The sequence below is a fragment of the Heterodontus francisci genome, chromosome 37, assembly GCF_036365525.1.
Source record: "Heterodontus francisci isolate sHetFra1 chromosome 37, sHetFra1.hap1, whole genome shotgun sequence".
In the NCBI taxonomy this organism is placed as follows: Eukaryota; Metazoa; Chordata; class Chondrichthyes; order Heterodontiformes; family Heterodontidae; genus Heterodontus; species Heterodontus francisci.
Window position 1 is genome coordinate 28,601,009 of NC_090407.1, and position 21,056 is coordinate 28,622,064.

At 42.9% G+C, this 21,056-nt stretch overlaps 1 protein-coding gene across 1 annotated transcript in view; it reads right to left on the minus strand.

The window, feature by feature from the left end:
- vps13d (vacuolar protein sorting 13 homolog D) overlaps window positions 1-21,056 on the minus strand; it is a 292,361-nt gene that overhangs the window by 236,283 nt on the left and 35,022 nt on the right. Inside the window, 10 exon segments of the mRNA XM_068017446.1 lie at window positions 67-2,307; window positions 5,510-5,642; window positions 8,189-8,319; window positions 9,892-10,071; window positions 10,571-10,646; window positions 11,661-11,791; window positions 12,481-12,663; window positions 14,156-14,375; window positions 15,629-15,727; window positions 16,439-16,607. Coding sequence (XP_067873547.1) covers window positions 67-2,307; window positions 5,510-5,642; window positions 8,189-8,319; window positions 9,892-10,071; window positions 10,571-10,646; window positions 11,661-11,791; window positions 12,481-12,663; window positions 14,156-14,375; window positions 15,629-15,727; window positions 16,439-16,607 — 3,563 coding nt within the window.

The following is a 21,056-nucleotide window of genomic DNA, read 5'->3' on the forward strand; positions in this document are numbered from 1 at the left end:
ACTGTGACTTCACTCAGGTTTATTTAGCTTGTATAAAACAAAAATGGCTGTGTACTCTAAACTAACCTTGGCCCTTGTGCACAGAGTCAAAGAAATCTTGCCGTGTGAAGTGCATTTCTTCCTGACTAGAAGTACTGGCAGCACCAGAACCTGGCCGAGGGGATTCACTGGCATCTGTCCTGGAGCCACGCATGCTGTTATTTAAGGAGTACATCTTTATGTCTTTAATTTCCACCTGCAGCCGGTTTCTCCCAGAATCATCCTCACCAGTCACAAAGTTCTGGATGGAAGTCCGGCCCAAGTGCCCCACCAAGAGCTCGGAGCTTCCAGGTCTCCTGGGGATTGCAACCACTGGCGACTCAATGTTGATGTTCAAGATCAATTTTACTGGGTTCTGCTGAGGAGATTCCATCCCAATGTCCGCATCATCTTCGAGCTCAATACCAAACATGTCCCGTGACTTCCGCGGTTTTTCAAAAAGCAAGACCATCTCGCTGTACTCTGCCGTTTTGTTCACTAGAACAGTGGAGACTTTGGAAGCTGCGCTCTTCAGCATGTTTTGGAAGTTATCCTCAAGTTCATCTATGGATAAGGTGAGTTCCTTAAGAAATTTGGGTGAATGGTTATAATGTAAAGACGCCATGTGTAGATTCAGCATAAACTCTTCCTCTGACTGTTCGACAAATTTAAAGCTCAGCGCTTCACTGTGGTTCATTTCAGTTTCAGACCTCATGAAGACAGACTGAAAGAAACCAAAGTCACTTACTGCTTCATATGCTTCTGTATTTCCAATGCTCACCACAAAATGATTCTTTACTTCATCTTGGGTCAGATCCACTAACTGAAGGCAGCCGAGAGACCCATGCATTTCAAATCGGCTACCCAGAGAAACATTTACCTTTGTGCCATTGATACTAGCCGTAGCAATTTTTCTCCCCAATTTCTCCCCACTTGCTAGCCCAATAGTCCGGAGTAGCAGCACGTTAAGTCGATGGATTTCTACTGCCACCTGCGTGTTCTGATCGTAGGTAGATTGAATGGACTCTCTGTCTTCAAAACTCATTGCTGGATCTGTAAGCGAAGGCTGTGGACTTGTGTCCTCTTTGCTTTTTGGAAAGGACTTCTGTAGGAAGCCAATGAGTTCTACCATGGTTTCTGGGTTAAGGATAATGTCAAGGTTATTGACTTGCAATGACATGACCTGTAAGGAGCTGTCCAAGTTCATAGAAGGGCAGTCAGAGCTCACAAATTCGTATTCCAGTTTAATCAGGACATCCTGTCCCTGAGCAGCAGAGGACGCAGGTACTTGCTCTCCCAATGCTGAAGAGTTGTCCAACGTCGTTTTATTCTTATCTTTTGAGGTACCATTGAACATTGTAGTGATGGAGGAGTGAGGAGAGACAGGAGATTGTGCTCCACTATCTCGAAGACTGCCCGTGGGAACATCGAAACTCAAGTTTTTGTGTGAAGCCATCAGTAAGTCAAAGTCAGAGCCGTAGGTCTGGACAGTGTCCACCAGTAACAACCCATGAACAGTCAGTGTCACTTCACTGTCATATGGCCTCTTCACAAAGTTGGAGTTGATGCCAAAAACCTTCAACACAGAGATGTATCGCCCACAACTCTCAACCCCCAGCTGCATGTAATTAATTTTGAACTCTGCTAGCAGCAGCTTGGACTCAACCAGTACCTCACGGGTATGCTGCTCAAGTGACATTACACTCTGTGTCAGGCTCATCTTTGAATCCAGCAACTTCCCCCGGCTATCCATTTTGTTGAAGATTTTTTCTCGTCGCAGAGACTGCTGCTCACCTGATTTCTGCTGTACCTCGGAAGCAGTCACCCTCGACAAAAAATTGCGTAATGCTGTGATTTTATCTTCATTTACATGTATTTTAAGCTCAGGCAAGGTCCCAGAAAGCATAGCACCAGGACGATTTGGGTCAGAGGTGTACATTAACCGCCGTTCTAGTTGCAACAGCACATTAAATTTCTCAACAACGTGCGTTGGACCAACCTCACTGTCCTGAGCATGCTTCCAATTGTCCATTACTCGCCCCACCATGATTTGCATGTCCATGAAGGACAGCGAGTATTTCTCATAAAGCTTATTGTTGATAAAATGTTGTTGCAGTTGCTCCTCAGTAAATCCTAAAGCCAGGAATTCTGGGGTCTTTGTTCCAGGATCAGCATTGGGCTCTGGAGGAGGGGTGTTGGGCGGCGTGGCCAGTGGCGTCTTGTATTCATCATCGCTGATCTCTTCATCTTGGACCGAAAACCTTACATTGGCTCTACCTTTGGGCTCATCTATAAATACAAAGAATGAAATTAAGGATGGCAGTGATTTCATTGAAAATTGATGGCAGTTTTCATGACAGTGAATTACCACTCGTAGATTCACATGTGGAGATTCATTTTTTCACAAATTTTAGTTGCATAAAACTGTTCTCTCCTGTAATTGACATTAGTAAAATATTAGTGATCGCATGACTGGACAATCTGTTTTGCCCCTAATTCTGGAAGATCAAGGATCTTTCAAATACTTTTCTGCAGAGTAGTGTCTGTGGATTCAACCCTAGATTTCTTCCACTGGATATGTTTCTGATCTCACTTCTACCTTTGGTTGCCCTCAGGGCTCAATTGATGGGCAAGGTTTCAACTGATTACTTATTCTCTGTGAACAGAGTGTCCGACTCACTATGGAACAGATTAAGGGAACAAAAGATCCCAAATTTAATTCCCATTGTGTATTGAGTTAACCTATTTCAAATTGGGTAGAAGCAAGAGTCAAAATAACTGTCTGGGTCGGAGGAAGATAATCAACCAGAGTCCCGGTTCTTGATTTCTGTCAGGTTCAGCTTTGAAGCCACCATCGGGGCTCACTCATGAAGAATGGTCATTTGAGTGAGGCACCAGAGGACAGCCAACACCTGCAGAACTATACTCTGAATGAGCAAGCACTTTCTTGAGAGAACAACTGAGGGGAGAAGCAGTTCTGATGGAAGGTCACAGACCTGAAATGTTAACTGTTTCTTTCTCCACAGATGCTGCCAGACCTGCTGAGTATTTCCAGCATTTTCTGGTTTTATTTTATATGAAAAAAAACTAGCCTGCCCTGGGTAAGGCTAGGTCCAGGGGGCAACAATAATATTTAAAATGACCTGGGGTACTCTCATTTATTTCCAAGCAACACTCGGAGAAGCTAAAAAGCAGGTCTCCAGCCCATTCTCTAAGCCATGAATAACACTTTACGGGAAAACTCTAACTGCAGGGAGAAAGTAAACTTCTCAACAAAATGTTTTGAACAAAAAAATTAAAATTTATTGATCTCTTCCAAACATTGCCACAACTGGACATTTGAAATTTACACTGTTTAACGTGTGGTATGAAAGTACCTCTGTGGTTTGTTAAATATATTTTTTGAGGATTCATTTTTGAAAGATTGAAGAAATGGTCAACTTTGGGGTTTTCGAAGGTCATTGGTCATGAAAAGGTCATTTGACTTTGAAAAACAGTCCCTGGAAACCTTTATTAAAAGGGGTACTGAGAGGTCCTGTGAGGAAAACAAGCCTTTCTGGGAAACCACCTGACCTCCAACTCAATAAACAACAGAGAACTTTGGACACCTGGAGAAATTGTTTAGAAAGAACTAACAAGTCAAAATTGATGGAGGTCAAGGAAGGAAAGACGACCACAACCCAGCTCAGCTTTCCAGAACCTTTCTAAAAGACCCCGAGAAATCCACTGTGTCAACTCATCTCATCTTCTGTCTTTGAAGAAAAACCTGCTAAATTAATTCTCAATGCCACCTGAAAAGAACTGTTCTAAAAGATGCCAGTGACCCGTCTATGTGTACTCGGAGGCTAGACAGTATGCCAGTTTTGGAACACAACACATCTCATCGGCTGTTTCTTCAAGAATGAGCATACCACGCAAGAATTCAGCCCAAGTGTTTTTTCTGTCTGTAAGCGAGCTCTAAAAACAAAAATCCCTATTTTTTCCCCAGTTAACTGGTGTACGTATGTGAGAGTGTGAGGGTCTAAGGTAAAGAGGGAACTTTAATATTTCAATCTGTGTGTTTATGCTTTACTTCATTACTTAAGAATTTTTTTTATAATAAACTGATAATTTTGTTCTTTATTAATGTTTTATTCTGGGATAAAAATAGAGTCTATGATTGACCGTAACATTAAGTGGGGAAAAAACTTAAATATTTGATGTGACCCATGAAAAAGTGGAACTAGAACAAACAGTGCACTTGTCCCGCCTCGGTTGTAACAAGTGATGGTTAAAAGAAAACCATGATTGCTGAGAAATCCTGAATAAAAGCTGAGAATACTACAAATGAAGAGCCACAACAGATCAATATCTCAAAGAAAGGCAGGCTAATATTGCAGGTGTAACCTTCAATGGAGGAATTCTGACAAAAGTTAACCCATCTTGCTCTTTCAGATAGCGACCAACCGGTTGTATATTCCCAGCATTTATTTTCTTGCTAAACCTTTTAGTCTCTGCTTTTACGTTAAAGTGACACTAGTGTGCTTATGCAGATTTAATGGAGACATTCTCTGACCATCAGCCCACTGGCTGCAATATGGCAGCGAATGCAGTTGGTCTAGTGGCGAGCTAGTAACCTGTTAATTCACACTCGTACACACAGGGCTAAATTTTACTAGCTTCTAAGATGGCGGCCCTCACTTTTACTACACGGAGCCGTGCGATATTATACGCAGTGGCTCATTTACATGGCCGGGGGGGACCACCCCCCCACCCACCCCCCCCCCCACCCTGGCCGGGCATGGAGGGGACGGGCCCTCCGGCCCTGGCAATGGCGTCTGGCGCAGACACCATTTTTAAAGGGCTTCAAGCCCTTCCATTGAATTTTAATTTTTAAAGTTACAGGCAGTATAAATTTAATTTTAAAAATTTAATAAAAGATTCAAGCCCCTCCCCACCCATGACCAAACAATTTATTACTTGCCCTTTCCCCTCCCAAACAAAACTTATCTTGTGATCCCAACCACCCCCACCCCACAAAGTTTAAAAACTATGAACTTTGCCCCTTCCCACCAGCCCCTAGACCAATCAAAAACATTTAACCCATGCTCACCCCACCCAACCAGTGTGCCGCCTCGGATCTCCAAATGGAGATCCGAAGGCACGGGAGTCCTGGCAACCTACCTAAATATCGCAGCGGGATGGCCAACGGGAGCAGGTAGGTCATTAATTTACAATCATTTAAATATTTAGATCCTGCTCCTGTCGCTGAGTGGTGAGGGGTCCGCCACGAGGCTTCGCCTTCGCTGGTAATATGGGATGGGGTCTTCCCGGCGTTGAGGCCCATGGCGGGCCTCTCCCCGAAGCATTTTCTGGGCCCACCTCGCCACGACCCCCAACATCGGGGGGCTGGTAAAATTCAACCCACAATATCTTTACGGACTTCAGATGATTCTTACAAGGACAATGTTATTTGGTACTGTGGTTAATTAACTCGACTGAAAAAAATTACCTGCGAAATTCGTCAGCAGAATTCGACCCAGATCCACAACTACCAGCACAGAATCTGGGGATTTGAAATCATCTGGAAAAATCACCTGAGGAGCGGAGATATCTAATTTCATCATCCAGCGTTTGTCATTTTCCTATCGAAAGAAAAAAAAAAAATTGTCTTGAGTTCTTCAGATAGCACTTTTACCTTCCATTTTCTGCTGCTGAAACCTGATCAGCAATGATGGAAAATTTCAAGCTGATTAATAATTTAATACCCATTTCTTTGCATGCTCTTCTGTAGCACATTTAGGCTTGCCAATCCAATTGTCTAGAAGTCTCCCATAATAGAGATTTGGTCTCCTGGGCACTGTTGCAAACAACCTGACAGAAAAATACTTTGTATTCGTGGTTTGTGCCAATCCACTTGCATTTCTCCTGAGTCAGAGACTGGCTGAAATGCAGACAGGGAACCCATAGTAATATTGAATTCCATTCATCAATTCCCTCCTCCAAATAAAATTCTTCCCAGCCTGCCCTTATAGGTAGGATCAGTTCCACGATTATGGCAGCTGTCCCTACCCAGAATTCACTCTTTATTAGAATATGCCCTCCCCATTTTCGTGGAAACGGGCACATAGTCGCAAAACAGGCCCTTTAGCAGTGATTAAAATGCAACACTACAGCTGGTAATTTGTTATGTCTATGATGGATAAAGCATATGGTGCCTTTCTTTCTCTGTATTTAATAATTATCCCAAACTTCACACTACACAAATATGAATGTATAGTGAATTTAGTATTCACTCAACAGCCACTCTGTTCACAGAGAATAAGTAATCAGTTGAAACCTTGCCCATCATATGATGATTTTGTATTTCAAGAACGAACATTTTAACATTGTCAGTCATTTATATTTACTCTCGGAAAAAAGGAGGTAAAGGATTTTTTCAAGAGATGGCTAATGGCTTCAATGGGCAAATTAGCTGGCATTTGGGAAAGGTCAGACTGTTCTTAATGGTGTGATATCTGAATGATAAAGTTGGCAGACTTTTTCCTGAAATCCCCTCTAATGCCACAGCGACTGATCTGATGAGAGTTTGGTGTGGCAGAGAAAAAAGCTGAAATCGTTGAAAGTACTGTATTGTTGAAATTTGATTGGCAATTTACCAGGGTGTTTTCCACTTTTAAAAAATTTATTCATGGGACATGGGCATCACTGGTAAGGCCAGCACTTATTGCCCATCCTCAATTCCACTTGAGGAGGTGGTGCTGAGCCACCTTCTTGAACCGCTGCAATCTGTGTGAAGATATTCCCACAGTGCTGTTATGGAGGGAGCTCTAGCGACGATGAAGAAACTGCGATATATTTCCAAGTCAAGATGGTGTGTTACTTGGAGGTGAACTTGGTGCTGGTGTTCCCACGTGCCTGTTGCTCTTGTCCTTTTAGGTTTTACAGGCCACAGCTTTCAGAGGTGTTGTTGAAGAAGCCTTGATCAGTTTCTGCAGTTCAGCTTGTAGATAGTACACATTGCAGCCAAGGTGGCGGATGGGGTGCCAATCAAGCAAGCTGCTTTGTCTTGAATGGTGTCAAGTTTCTTATGTTTTTGAGCTGCGCTCATCCAGGCAAGAGAGTACTCCATTATACTCCTGACTTGTGGCTTGTAGATGGTGGACAGGCTTTGTGGAGTCAGAAGGTGAGTCACTCACCACAGAGGTGTGAAACTTGTAAGTATTGATGTTCAGAGAGATTTGGGTGTGCTTGTAGAGGGAACGCAGAAAGTTAACATGCAAGTAAAGCAAGTAATTGGGAAGGCAAATGGCATGTTGGCCTTTATTGTAAAGGCATTGGAGTAAAGGAATAAGGATGTATTGCTGCAATTGCATAGAGTTTTGGTGAGACCACATCTGGAGTACTGTTGCAGTTTTGGCCTCCACATTTAAGAAAGGATATACTTGCATTGGAGGTAGTACAGCGAAGGTGCACAAATTATTCCCTGGCATGAGGGGCCTTTATTCTCTGGAGTTTACAAGAACAAGAGGTGACCTCATTGAAACATATAAGATTCTAAAGCGGTTGGACAGGGTAGACACAGAGATTATTTCTGCTGGAAACCGAGCAAGGAATTTAAAACATGGGGGCACAGTCTCAGGATAAGAGGCTGATCGTTTAGGACTGAGATGAGGAGAAATTACTTCAAAGGGTTGTGAATCTTTGGAACTCTCTAACCCAGAGCATTGTGGATCCTCCATCGTTGAATACATTTAAGGCTGGGATAGACAGATTTTTTGTCTCTAAGGGAATCAAGGGATATGGCAAGAAGGTAGGAAAGTGCAGTTGAATCCTATGATCAGCCATGACCGTTTTGAATGGTGGAGCAGACTCGATGGGCAACATGGTCTACTCCTGCTCCTATTTCTTGTGTTCTTGTAATCGATAGTAAGTGCCGCAGGTCACAAATTCTGAACAGCCATTCCAATTGATGCAGTTTGCTGCCAAATGCACCAAATTGTAAAATTTACCCCTTAATTTCATCACGATGAGGCTGATAAGAGTTTGAGGCAGCGTATTTGGATGACAGGTGGAGCAAGGCTGCAATTAACTACTTAAATTATACACTTTTATTAAGAATTAATGCAGCACAATTTAAAAAAATTATACAGCTCGGTTCAACCATGCAGAATGCAACTGTCCAACTTACAATGAATTCGCCCACCAGTAGCTGGTCGATGGTTTGTCTGATCTCAGCCTTTGTTTGCATCTTCAATTTGTTGTATTGCCTTCTGGCAGCTTCTGCCACCCGTAGCTCGAGTTCTGACTGGTAGCCAAAGCCTACCAAAGTGAAAAAAAATCAATCCATTACCTAACTTCAAAAGGAAAGCCAGCAGATATCTTTGTGTTAGCTCCAGACCCTACATTTTAGATAAAGAATATTTAAAAAGTGCATTGATTTTATTGAAAGTACAAAAGGAAAATATCCACATGGATGAGCTTTATTCCAAACAGACCTATTTGGAAATTATAATATCTTGTCCTGCCACAGATAATTTCAACTATTTATTGCTTCTGATGTTCAGGTCACGGGTGAATCTCGTCTGTATCCTGGCTTCTTCCTCAAGCCTCAAACTTAGACTCCTTATTCTTAAGCAATGTAAACACGGGGAGCAGACATAAGAACCCAAGACCCAAATAATAAAAACAGATTTAATGAGTAGTCTAAAATATAGTTTTTTGATTTTACATTTTCATCCTTCCTCCTGAGGTGTCAACATTTCATTGGGGTATAGTTCTACAGATGCTGCTTCAACCAAGTGGCATTATTTACCAATGACATAACTGCTAACAACCTATAACCAAGGATGGTTACAACAACTTTAACAGAAAACCTCCACAGAGGTGTCAGGAAGTAATGGACACCAAGCCAAAGGAGATATTAGGAGGGGTAATAAAAACTTTGGTCGAAGAAGTGGGTTTTAAGCAGAATATTAATGGAGGGAATTCAACAGCATAGGCCCCTAAGCAGCTGAAGGCAAGGCCAATGGTGAGTGCAGGGAGGAATTAGAGGCCAGAGTTTAGAACAGATAGTACAAGGTGGGGCTGTTAAGCTGGAGGAGATTGTGAAGGGATTGAGAATTCTAAATTTGAGACATTGGAGGACCAGGAGCCAATCTGAGCCAGTGAGGACAGAGTGGTGGGTGAGTGGGACTTGGTGCGAGATGGGATACCAGCAGCAGAGATTTTGGTAAGCTCAAGTTTACACAGGGTGGGAGGCTAGCAAGGAGATCTTGGAATAGATGAGTCTTCAGATGACAAAGGCATTAATGAAGGTTTCAGAAGATGGGTTGAGACAAGGACAGAGGTGGGAGATGTTATAGAGGTGGAAATAGGTGGTCTATGCAATCGAGAGAATATGGGATTGGAAACTCAGCTCAGGGTCGAACAGGTTGAGGATGTTAACAATCTGGTTTAGCCTGAAACAGTGGCCAGGGGGGAGGGATGGAATTGGTGGCAAGGGTAGAGAGTTTGCGTATGGGGCCAAAGATAATGGCTTTGATCTCATCCAGATTTAGTGGGGAGAAATTGTGGTTCATCCAAAACTAAATATTGGACAAGCAGCCTGACAACAAATACACAGTGGAGGGTTGAGAGAGATGGTTGTGGAGAGGAGAGCTGGGTGTTGTCAGATTGCATGCATCTTATACCAAAACCTGATGCTGTCCTTGCCCTAGGAGTGAGAAGATTAGCTACCTTTTTTCCTTCCCTAGCTGTGGCCAACTAAAGCTCTCAATTACAAGTGCAAGTGGTGACTCTGTTGGAAAATGTGAAAGACACTGTAAAATAAATGTAATTCTAAAAAAAAATGTGCCCATTTGGAAATACTTTTGGATTTACATTTTTCCTGACCTGAGGTATGTACTTTGCCCTTGTAGAAGAAATCTGCAACTTTCTTGATAACTAGAGGGTTATAGATGATGTTCAGGGGTCGAGTGCTGACTTCCAATCTTCGCTCATAGTTACTCCGCACCGGATTTTTCTCATAAATCATTTCAAACACAGGTGGCATCTTACATAGAGAACCAAAAGCTGTGAAATATAACAAGCAAAATTAGACCAATTCCAAAAAAGCAGCCATGCCTTGGGCAATATGATGCTCACAATTTTCCTCTGGCATTAGTGCTTTCTCCTCATCATGGAAATTGGCTATGGTAGGATATGCTCTATTGAATCCCAAGGTACAAAATTCTGGATATTGAAGACCTTTAACATCCCCAATGGTTCCTTTGCCTGCCTATTATCAGGCATTCCCAGTACTCCACCCTTTAAAAAGAACTGTTAACAGCTTAAAAAAAAAATCAGCATTATAGAATTTTTGGTTCAAATGAATTTACTTCTAGGTCAGAGACATATTGTATTTACTCTTTTTGATTTTCTTCCCTTACCCTTCCCTCATGGCAATGACAACTCAGGATGGGGTACATCTACAATGAAGCCTTCCTGAACTAGGCTTAAATGCCAATTCTAGTTCTTCACCTACATTTCTCAGTAATAAAAGGAAAAGAAATACTCCAGCATAATGCCTCACCTGGATGCACGCTGGTTGCCTCAGACAATGTGGATCGCATACCCAATGTATGTAGTAAGTTTGCAGCATCTTTTTCCTATTAAAACAGAAGAGGCACACATTGGTTAGATTCTTCACAGCTCTGTTCTCTCAGCTACAAATCTATGAATCCACGCGCATAAAACAACAGGAGTTCGTCCAAACCAAATGAATTACGTCTTGTAGGCACACATCACTTCTCTCTTCCAGAAAAAGCACAATAACATTGGAAATACTGAGGCAGAAATGCCACAAATTATCTTTAAATAAATCTCAAAATAAATGGAAAATTTTCAATTGTGTAAAGCAGCTGACCCTAGTCTGGTCATTCTATAACATCTTGCGATCCAGGTCCAGTTCCCTGAATTCAACCCAACATCTCTATATCCAGTATATGCAGCTATGACCTATGCAGAAATGATGGGATTTCTTTGGAGTATAATCAAATCAATCTAGATGACCAAAAGAAGATTGGTTTCTGGGACATCTGTACACATAAAGGTCTTGTATTAAGATTTTTATCAGCGAACATTTTTAAAATCCAGCGTGAGCCACTCATCTATACAACAGTAACTGTCATGTATATAGTGACTTCAACGTCATTATACAATCCAAGGCGCTTCACAAAAGCGGGCTCAGACACCAGCATGAGTGGGGAAGAAAAATACTACAGCTGGTTAAAGACGCTGTTACAAATTTAGGTACAAGGAGGCTTTTGAAGATGAGCCGAGATGCGGCAACAGAGAAGGATTTAAGATTAGATTTCCAGACTTGCGGTCAAGATAGCCAAAGACCCTGCCACTGTTGGGAGGGATGAGAAACTTGATATTGATAAATGATACAAAGTTAGTCATATATAATCGCACTTCTTAGCTATACACCTCGTTGAAAATTCCACAGATTAACATTTCCCATTGAGTTGTCAATTAAGTAATGGACTAAGTGATGTTTCACAATTCCTCCTTCCCATTACATTTTATCTAGTTAACTTTACTGTGTATTTGAACAAAATAAAATTGTAATTAGATATCTGCATTACAGACTTGAACATAACTGACATGTTGAGACCTACCGGTTTAGGTGATGCTAGGACAGGGAATAAGGATCCCTGTGTTGCCAAGTCTCGGAGGAACAAGCCTCCCAGCTGCACTGAGAACAGGGAAGATTCTGTGCGAGGGGAGGACTCCACACCGATTTTCACTCCTGAAAAGGGCACAGAAAGCATTGTAATTGTTTTCTCTCACCTCCAGATTATAGAACCCCCAAGTGGTTCCTACAATACAAATCAGAAGAGATTGTTCTCTGTTGTTCCAAAGTATGATTTATCCTCCTTTTCTCCCAGTTTTCTACTCTGAACTAATAAAATTCACTTTTGTTTTTACAATTTACTATCCTGAAAAATGTTGAAGGATAGAATTTTTTTTAAAAAAGGGAACATTCAGGAAACTGGAAAAGTGAAGTGGAAAGGTGCAGGTCTGACCTGTCAGCCCTCGGCATCTCACTACAGAGATACACCAAGCAGGCCCAGGCACCAGGAGGCCCTCAAGCACACCCCATCATAACTGGTTAGATCATTAGTCACAGAATAACAAGTGATACTGAACCTTGTATAGGGAATTGTGGCCTTCACTCCAAGGTGAGTGAAATTTAAGTAGTCTGCAATATTGTAACAGAAGTATCACTTAGCTAAAATTGCTTTCTTTTTACACTGCAACTAGAGGCTTTAAAACCCAAGCTTGGCATCGAATAAGCACTACTTTTACCTTAACCTGTTTTCTCTCCTGCTTTGTGGTGATGTCAGTGGTGCCCTGTACTATGGGACTTGATCCTTTGTCAAGGATTCACTATAGATAAATGAATGAAGATGGCTCTCAAGCATCTTTGCAAATTACCTGAAAATTCCAGCTCCACAAAGGCTGTCTCTGTCTCACCAAAATCCATCTCCTTTTCATGTTTGAGCAAGCTGATAGTCCCGCTTTGGAGCAGGAAGTTCAATTTAACAAACACATGATCCCTCCTTGTGAATGTGTTCATGCTCGATGCATCACTCATAGAGTCAAAGATTTCATCAGTGTCTAACAAACAAGAAAAAAAGTTGCACACTGAATTTTTAAAGAAAAATTATACAACATGATGCATAACCAACGATCATACTGTACATTACTTACAATATCCCAAATCAAATGATCAGCCATATTTAAAGGGTTTAACCTTTACAATCATCAATAATACATAATGAACATAACTTCCCAATTCAATCACTTAACTTTGAGGCTAGTACCAGAATCATTACATTAATAAAGACTCAAAATTAGGTAATACAAAACAAAATTGAACAGCAGTATTTGTCACGGGGTACATGGAGATACCCGGCGATGATGGAACAGGGTATTCCAATCTCTAAACAAGTTTTAGGATGGATAGACAATCCCCAATAGGTTAGTTGGTAAATGCAGAGAGAAGCTGAGCTGCACAGACAGGAAAAGTCTCAAATTCAATTGCTTGGCTGAACTCCGTTAACTGATCTCACCTGAGATAGCAATAAGGATGCTACATTTAGCCTCAGCAAACTGGATTCTGGAGCAGAAAGATTCTTACTCCTGATCACGATCCCGTGACATGTTATAGAAATAATCTTTGGCCTCCTTGTCTCGAGAGACAATGGGTATGCGCCTGGAGGTGGTCAGTGAACTAGAAATTATACATTCACACATACCAATGACTGGACTCAGTTGTCATGCCTCTCATGGTCAATTCGACTCCCAAGTTCACAATTGAAAAATAACATCTGTCATCTTGGAAGTGTAGCTCAGCATAGGAAGGAGGGGCGAAGATTGGTTGAAAAAGGAAAGGGTAAAAACCAAGAAAACATCACCTCCCTTTATAATAAACCTTATGTCTTGATCTTAAAGAAAGCACCAATTGAGGCTGACTACTCTCTAGAATATTACAGAAATCTAAACAAACCACAGTGAGAGATCTGTGAAAAGTATGATTAAAATTACCAGCAGCCTTTGAGGTTAGTCCTGTAATCCTCACTCCTCCAGCTGCTGGGATTTCTGGGTTCACATTTCTAATGAATGTTAGGGAACACAGCAACATTTCAAATGTGTTCCAAAAAAAATGTAAGTAATAAACTAGGAGAAAGATGTAAATATCTTAGATCAAAGGCATGACTGCTTTACGACCTGTCTGGAGTTGTACAGTAAGGAAATCCACCTTCAGTATCAGGAGTCAGGAACTAACAGAGAATCCTGAAGACTTGTAACATTAGTGAAATTCACAACTGACCAGATCTAATCTGATTAACAATTTCTTACTATCAGCAGACAGCATCATTATAATGCTGAAAATGTGACTGTGAATTTAAATACAAATACCATCGTTAGGGAAGACACACTAGTTAGATTTTTTCAGTGCAACAAAAATTTACTGTTCCTCAAATACAATTTCACAACTGCCGAAAATACAAAGTTCCGACAGAAAGCAAGGTCAACTCAAACTGAACCGTGAGGCACCCAAGTTCCCAGTGTAAAGGAACTTGCACAAACATGAATTTCATCGTACCTAGCTCCTCTTCTGAATTCCACTGCTGCTGCTCTTCAGCTGTGAGGTCTTCTACAGTTACACCCGGTTCCATCTGCTGAGGATTCTGGGAGTAACCGTACCAGCCACCCCAACCAGGGAACCAAGACTGCAAGTACTGGATCATGCCACTGCGGTTTCCATGCATCGACTCCGAGCGTGAGGAAGCACCCAGAGATTCTGATGGTGGCTCACGCAGGCTCTACCAGAATGATCAAAAAAAGGCAAGTTTAAACCTCCGGTAATTTCCAACAAGACTTCATGTTTGAGCTCAAAGCAGTCTTAAAATGCTGAACAGTTACACAATTGGTGTGGATGACAACTTGAATAGTCTTTATATGCCATAATTACAACCACTGTCCCACTCAGTAGCCACTCTAAGAAATGCCTCAACATGCTGCACCATGGTATGATGGGTTGCACTATAACTCCCCATATGCTGTGCTTGATTTCAAATCTACCATTCTCAGTAGCTGTCAGGTAATGGACTGGAATTGATGTCTCTAGGACTATTACTTCTATTAAAATAGTTTTAATAATTTTTTCACTCGCTATATGCATTCTCCTTCTTTCTCTCGCTGGACATGAGAAAAGAGCACTGAATGCCAACTCTGGCAACATCCCATGATCATCCATGAATGGAAGACCAGAGAAACACAGAGTCTGCCTATCAAGCTCCATTCTCTAGCTAAGACAGTGGTCAGGCAATCTGCTTCCAAGTTTCGGCCAATGCTGCAATAACCTGTTGCTCGGTGTACAAGAGTGACCTGGGCTAACACTCCTATTTTGCCTTTCTATTCCCAACCTCTGGATGGGCAGACATTCTTCTCACTACTTGCTGGAACTTCAGTGGCAACACTGACTACCCATTTTAGCTACAGATTATTTTTTGGGCACCCACATGGAAATCCAACACCAAATTTAACAGTCTGCAAAATCTAAATTTGTTGACTGTGGTTGCCCAATACAGATTGCGCCACCTATACCCTTGGGAACAAAATCACTTATCCATGGCCAGAGAGCATAGGCACATATTGACAAAGCCTGGGCTCAGGGAGCCCTGAAGGTGCATCATTAAATAAAACTGCACAGCTTCCCACCATTGGTAACCTGCCCATTGCTTGGCCGGCAGGGGCATTGATTTGCTAAGTTATCTCAGGCAAAGTGGGAAAAATTCCGATACTCAGTGACAGGTCTACCCATTAGTGAAGCAGGCTGGCTAGTCAATTATCAACAGTACTCTGGAATGCTGGCTCAGGTATTGGACGATTGAGTCCATCACTCAATGACATGATCCTGATTTCCATCATCTTGGGACAACCTCCAACCGAGAGACCCCACAGTTTAGCCAGGGATGGATGGATGGATGGATGGATGGAACTAGTTTTTTTTTATTGGTTCAACCCAAAAACACTAATTATGCATAAAGGAGAATCTATACTGCCAAATCCTGACCTCTGCTAGAGTATCTTGCTTCTTGAACAGTTCATATACAATCTCTCGCAGGATTTTCAGCTCCTCAAAAGTCTGTTCATCCTCAATTCGCTCCAACTCCTGTAAAATAAAAGCAGCACAATAGCAAACCAACAGTCAGCGGGAGATGCGAGTGATTAGGTCAGAAATATGACTAGATGATTTCTCTGAGATTTCCCTGGATTATTCCTACTTTGTTACCAAATACAAAATGAAACGTTTATTCAACTTGACAAACTCATGAATAGCAAAGTAGAAAATCCTAATAGTTCAATTTACAGCTTTTACAAAACAAAGGTCCACCAAAAGGGGTCACTCACCAGCAAATGACATGTTTAACAGCCAGGCCACCTCCAGCATTTCATCATCAGCACTCAACCAAAACACCTGGTCAGCCCTGCACTGCTGGTAACAAGCAAATTGCCCTTCTTCCATTTCTTTGCACACAGGAACAAAATCCACCACTATCCAGTCCATAAACACCAACCTGCTCATCCAAACATTCATGATAAATGTTCTGGACAAGCCCTCCCATATACCTTATTTACACATTAAACAAATACCCATGCCCAACAGAAGCACTAACTAGACCCCTTCCACCACCATCCCTACCCCAGAGCTAGCCTTCTGCTTTACATATGAGCCCTACCTCTTCAAACAAACCAATAGGATCTCCGAGCATCCCCCCCACCCCCATGTACACCCCCACTACGCCTCTGCACATTAACTGCTGTCCCTGAATCCCTAAAATGTTGGAGTTGTTAAAGTAGTGATCAATTAAGTGATTCACACCTCCTCTTCAAAAGAATTCAGGCTTCCTTTCAGCTTTTGATGGTATTTCTCTGTATAAAATACAGCATCTCTTGCTCTTTGCAACACAAATGTCCAGTTTAATCGCCTCCTCTGCTCACGAATCTTAGCAAGATTGGCATTCAGGGCAAAATTCCACCACTCCCGGGAACTATTTATAAGGAAAGAACAGAGACAATAGAATTTTTCAATAATATTAACAGAATCATTTATCAAGAAATCCTACAGAATAAATTCTATATATGTTTACATACAAATAAATAGTTGATCTCCCATGACACTGCACATAAGGGGCTGAATTTTACTGACTCGGAGGGCGGAGTTCCAGAGCGGTGAGTATATAAAAAAAACTTACCTCGGGGATTCTCGGAGCAGACTCGGAGGGCGGAGTTCCAGAGCGGTGAGTATATAAAAAAAACTTACCTAGGAGATTCTCGGAACAGACTCGGAGGGCGGAGTTCCAGAGCGGTGAGTATATAAAAAAAACTTACCTCGGGGATTCTCGGAACAGACTCGGAGGGCGGAATTCCGGAGCGGTGAGTATATAAAAAAAACTTACCTCGGGGATTCTCGGAACAGACTCGGAGGGCGGAATTCCAGAGTAAGTTACCTCGGGTGGGAAAAAAAAACTGAAAAAGTGACGTCACAGGAAAGCTGTGACCTGATTGACTGGTAGGGAATCTGTACCGAATTTGAAAATAACACTGATATAAATTGATTAAAACACTAATTAACTAATTAATAAGTAGAGGAACTAAACCAGAGGGAGGGGATTACTGTATTTAGACAGCATTTAATATTTATTGTAGAAATCTAGCACTAGGGACCACAGTGAAGTGTATCATAATTTAGTAAGGATTTAATAAGTATTCATTTATTTTATATCAATTAACTAATTAGTGATAGAAATGTCAGTTAGAGGGGTGAAGTGCTTCACCTGTGAGATGTGGGAAGTCCGTGACGCTTCCAGCGTTCCGGGCGACTACATCTGCAGAAAGTGTACCCAGTTGCAGCTCCTCACAGACCGCATGGATCGGTTGGAGCGGCAACTGGATGCACTTAGGAGCATGCAGGTGGCGGAAAGCGTCATAGACAGGAGTTTTAGAGAAGTGGCTACACCCAAGGTGCAGGCAGATAGATGGGTGACCACTAGAAGGGGCAGGCAGTCAGTGCATGAATCCCCTGTGGCTATCCCCCTCTCTAACAAGTATACCGTTTTGGATACTGTTGGGGGGATGGCCTATCAGGGGAAAACAGCAGCAGCCAGAGCAGTGGCACCATGGCTGGCACTGTTGTTCAGCAGGGAGGGACAAAGCGCAGAAGAGCAATAGTTATAGGGGACTCTATAGTCAGGGGCACAGATAGGCGCTTCTGTGGACGTGAAAGAGACTCCAGGAAGGTATGTTGCCTCCCTGGTGCCAGGGTCAAGGATGTCTCTGAACGGACAGAGGGCATTCTGAAGGGGGAGGGTGAACAGCCAGAGGTTGTGGTACACATCGGTACCAATGACATAGGCAGGAAGAGTGATGAGGTCCTGCAGGGGGAGTTTAGGGAGTTAGGTAGTAAGTTAAAAAACAGGACCTCGAGGGTTGTAATCTCTGGATTACTCCCTGTGCCATGTGCCAGTGAGGCTAGAAATAGGAAGATAGTGCAGCTAAACACGTGGCTGAGCAGCTGGTGTAGAAAGGAGAGTTTCAGATATCTGGACCATTGGGCTCTCTTCAGGGACAGATGGGACCTGTACAAGAAGGACGGGTTGCATCTAAACTGGAAGGGCACTAATATCCTGGCTGCAAGGTTTGCTAGCGTCACTCGGGAGGGCTTAAACTAGTGTGGCAGGGGGGTGGGAACCAGAGCAGGAGGACAGCTAGTGAAGTAAATGAGGAGGACATAGTAAATAAGGCCAGTAGGACTAAGAGGAAGAGCAGGCAGGGAGATGTTGCTGAGCACAGCGGGACTGGTGGTCTGAAGTGCATTTGTTTCAAATTAAGGGCGGCACAGTGGCGCAATGTTTAGCACCGCAGCCTCACAGCTCCAGTGACCCGGGTTCAATTCTGGGTACTGCCTGTGTGGAGTTTGCAAGTTCTCCCTATGTCTGAGTGGGTTTCCTCCAGGTCCCTCCCACATGCCAAAGACTTGCAGGTTGATCGGTAAATTGGCCATTATAAATTGCCCCTAGTATAGGTAGGTGGTAGGGAAATATAGGGACAGGTGGAGATGTGGTAGGAATATGGGATTCGTGTAGGATTAGTATAAATGGGTGGTAGATGGTCGGCACAGACTCGGTGGGCCGAAGGGCCTGTTTGGGTGCTGTATCTCTAAATATAAAAAAAAATGCGAGAAGTATAACAGGTAAGGCAGATGAACTTAGAGCTTGGATTGGTACTTGGAAATATGATGTTGTTGCTATTACAGAGACTTGGTTGAGGGAAGGGCAGGATTGGCAGCTAAATGTCCCAGGCTTTAGAAGCTTCAGGCGGGATAGAGGGGGATGTAAAAGGGGTGGGGGAGTTGCATTACTGGTTAAGGAGAATATCACAGCTGTACTGCGGGAGGACATCTCGGAGGGGTCATGCAGCGAGGCAATATGGGTGGAGCTCAGGAATAGGAAGGGTGCAGTCACAATGTTGGGGGTTTACTACAGGCCTCCCGACAGCCAGCGGGAGGTAGAGGAGCAGATATGTAGACAGATTTTGGAAAGATGTAAAGGTAACAGGGTTGTAGTGGAGGGTGATTTTAACTTCCCCAATATTGACTGGGACTCACTTCGTGCTAGGGGCTTGGATGGGGCAGAATTTGTGAGGAGCATCCAGGAGGGCTTCTTGAAACAGTATGTAGATAGTCCAACTAGGGATGGGGCCATTCTGGACCTGGTATTGGGGAATGAGCCCGGCCAGGTGGTCGAAGTTTCAGTGGGGGAGCATTTCAGGAGCAGTGACCATAATTCCATAAGTTTTAAGGTACTTGTGGATAAGGATAAGAGTCGTCCTCGGGTGAAGGTGCTAAATTGGGGGAAGGCTAATTATAACAATATTAGGCAGGAACTGAAGAATTTAGATTGGGGCGGCTGTTTGAGGGTAAATCAACATCTGACATGTGGGAGTCTTTCAAACGTCAACTGATTAGAATCCAGGACCAGCATGTTCCTGTGAGGAAGAAAGACAAGTTTGGCAAGTTTCGGGAAGCTTGGATAACACGGGATATTGTGAGTCTAGTCAAAAAGAAAAAGGAAGTATTTGTAAGGGCTGGAAGGCTAGGAACAGATGAAGCACTTGAGGAATATAAAGACAGTAGGAAGGAACTTAAGCAAGGAGTTAGGAGGGCTAAAAGGGGTCATGAAAAGTCATTGGCAAACAGGATTAAGGAAAATCCCAAGGCTTTTTATACATGTATAAAGAGCAAGAGGGTAACCAGGGAAAGGGTTGACCCACTCAAGGATAGAGATGGGAATCTATGCGTGGAGCCAGAGGAAATGGGTGAGGTGCTAAATGAGTACTTTGCATCAGTATTCACCAAGAAGGACTTGGTGGATGATGAGCCTAGGGAAGGGAGTGCAGATAGTCTCAGTCATCTCATTATCAAAAAGGAGGTGGTGTTGGGTGTCTTGCAAAGTATTAAGGTAGATAAGTCCCCAGGGCCTGATGGGATCTACCCTAGAATACTGAGGGAGGCAAGGGAAGAAATTTATGGGGCCTTGACAGAAATCTTTGCATCCTCATTGGCTACAGGTGAGGTCCCAGAGGACTGGAGAATAGCCAATGTTGTTCCTTTGTTTAAGAAAGGTGGTAAGGATAATCCAGGAAATTATAGGCCAGTGAGCCTTACGTCAGTGGTAGGGAAATTATTAGAGAGGATTCTTCGGGACAGGATTTACTCCCATTTGGAAACAAACGAAATTATTAGCGAGACAGCATGGTTTTGTGAAGGGGAGGTTGTGTCTTACTAATTTGATTGAGTTTTTTGAGGAAGTGACGAAGATGATTGATGAAGGAAGGGCAGTGCATGTTGTCTATATGGACTTCAGTAAAGCCTTTGACAAGGTCCCTCATGGCAGACTGGTGCAAAAGGTGAAGTCACACGGGATCAGAGGGGAGCTGGCAAGATGGATACAGAACTGGCTCGGTCACAGAAGACAGAGGGTAACAGTGGATGGGTGTTTTTCTGAATGGAGGGACGTGACTAGTGGTGTTCCGCAGGGATCAGTGCTGGGACCTTTGCTGTTTGTAGTATATATAAATGATTTGGAGGAAAATGTAGCCGGTCTGATTAGTAAGTTTGCGGACGACACAAAGGTTGGTGGAGTTGCGGATAATGATGAGGATTGTCAGAGGATACAGCAGGATATAGATCGGTTGGAGACTTGGGCGGAGAAATGGCAGATGGAGTTTAATTCGGACAAATGTGAGGTAATGCATTTTGGAAGGTCTAATGCAGGTGGGAGGTATACAGTAAATGGCAGAACCCTTAGGAGTATTGACAGGCAGAGAGATCTGGGTGTACAGGTCCACAGGTCACTGAAAGGGGCAACGCAGGTGGATAAGGTAGTCAAGAAGGCATACGGCATGCTTGCCTTCATCGGTCAGGGCATAGAGTATAAAAA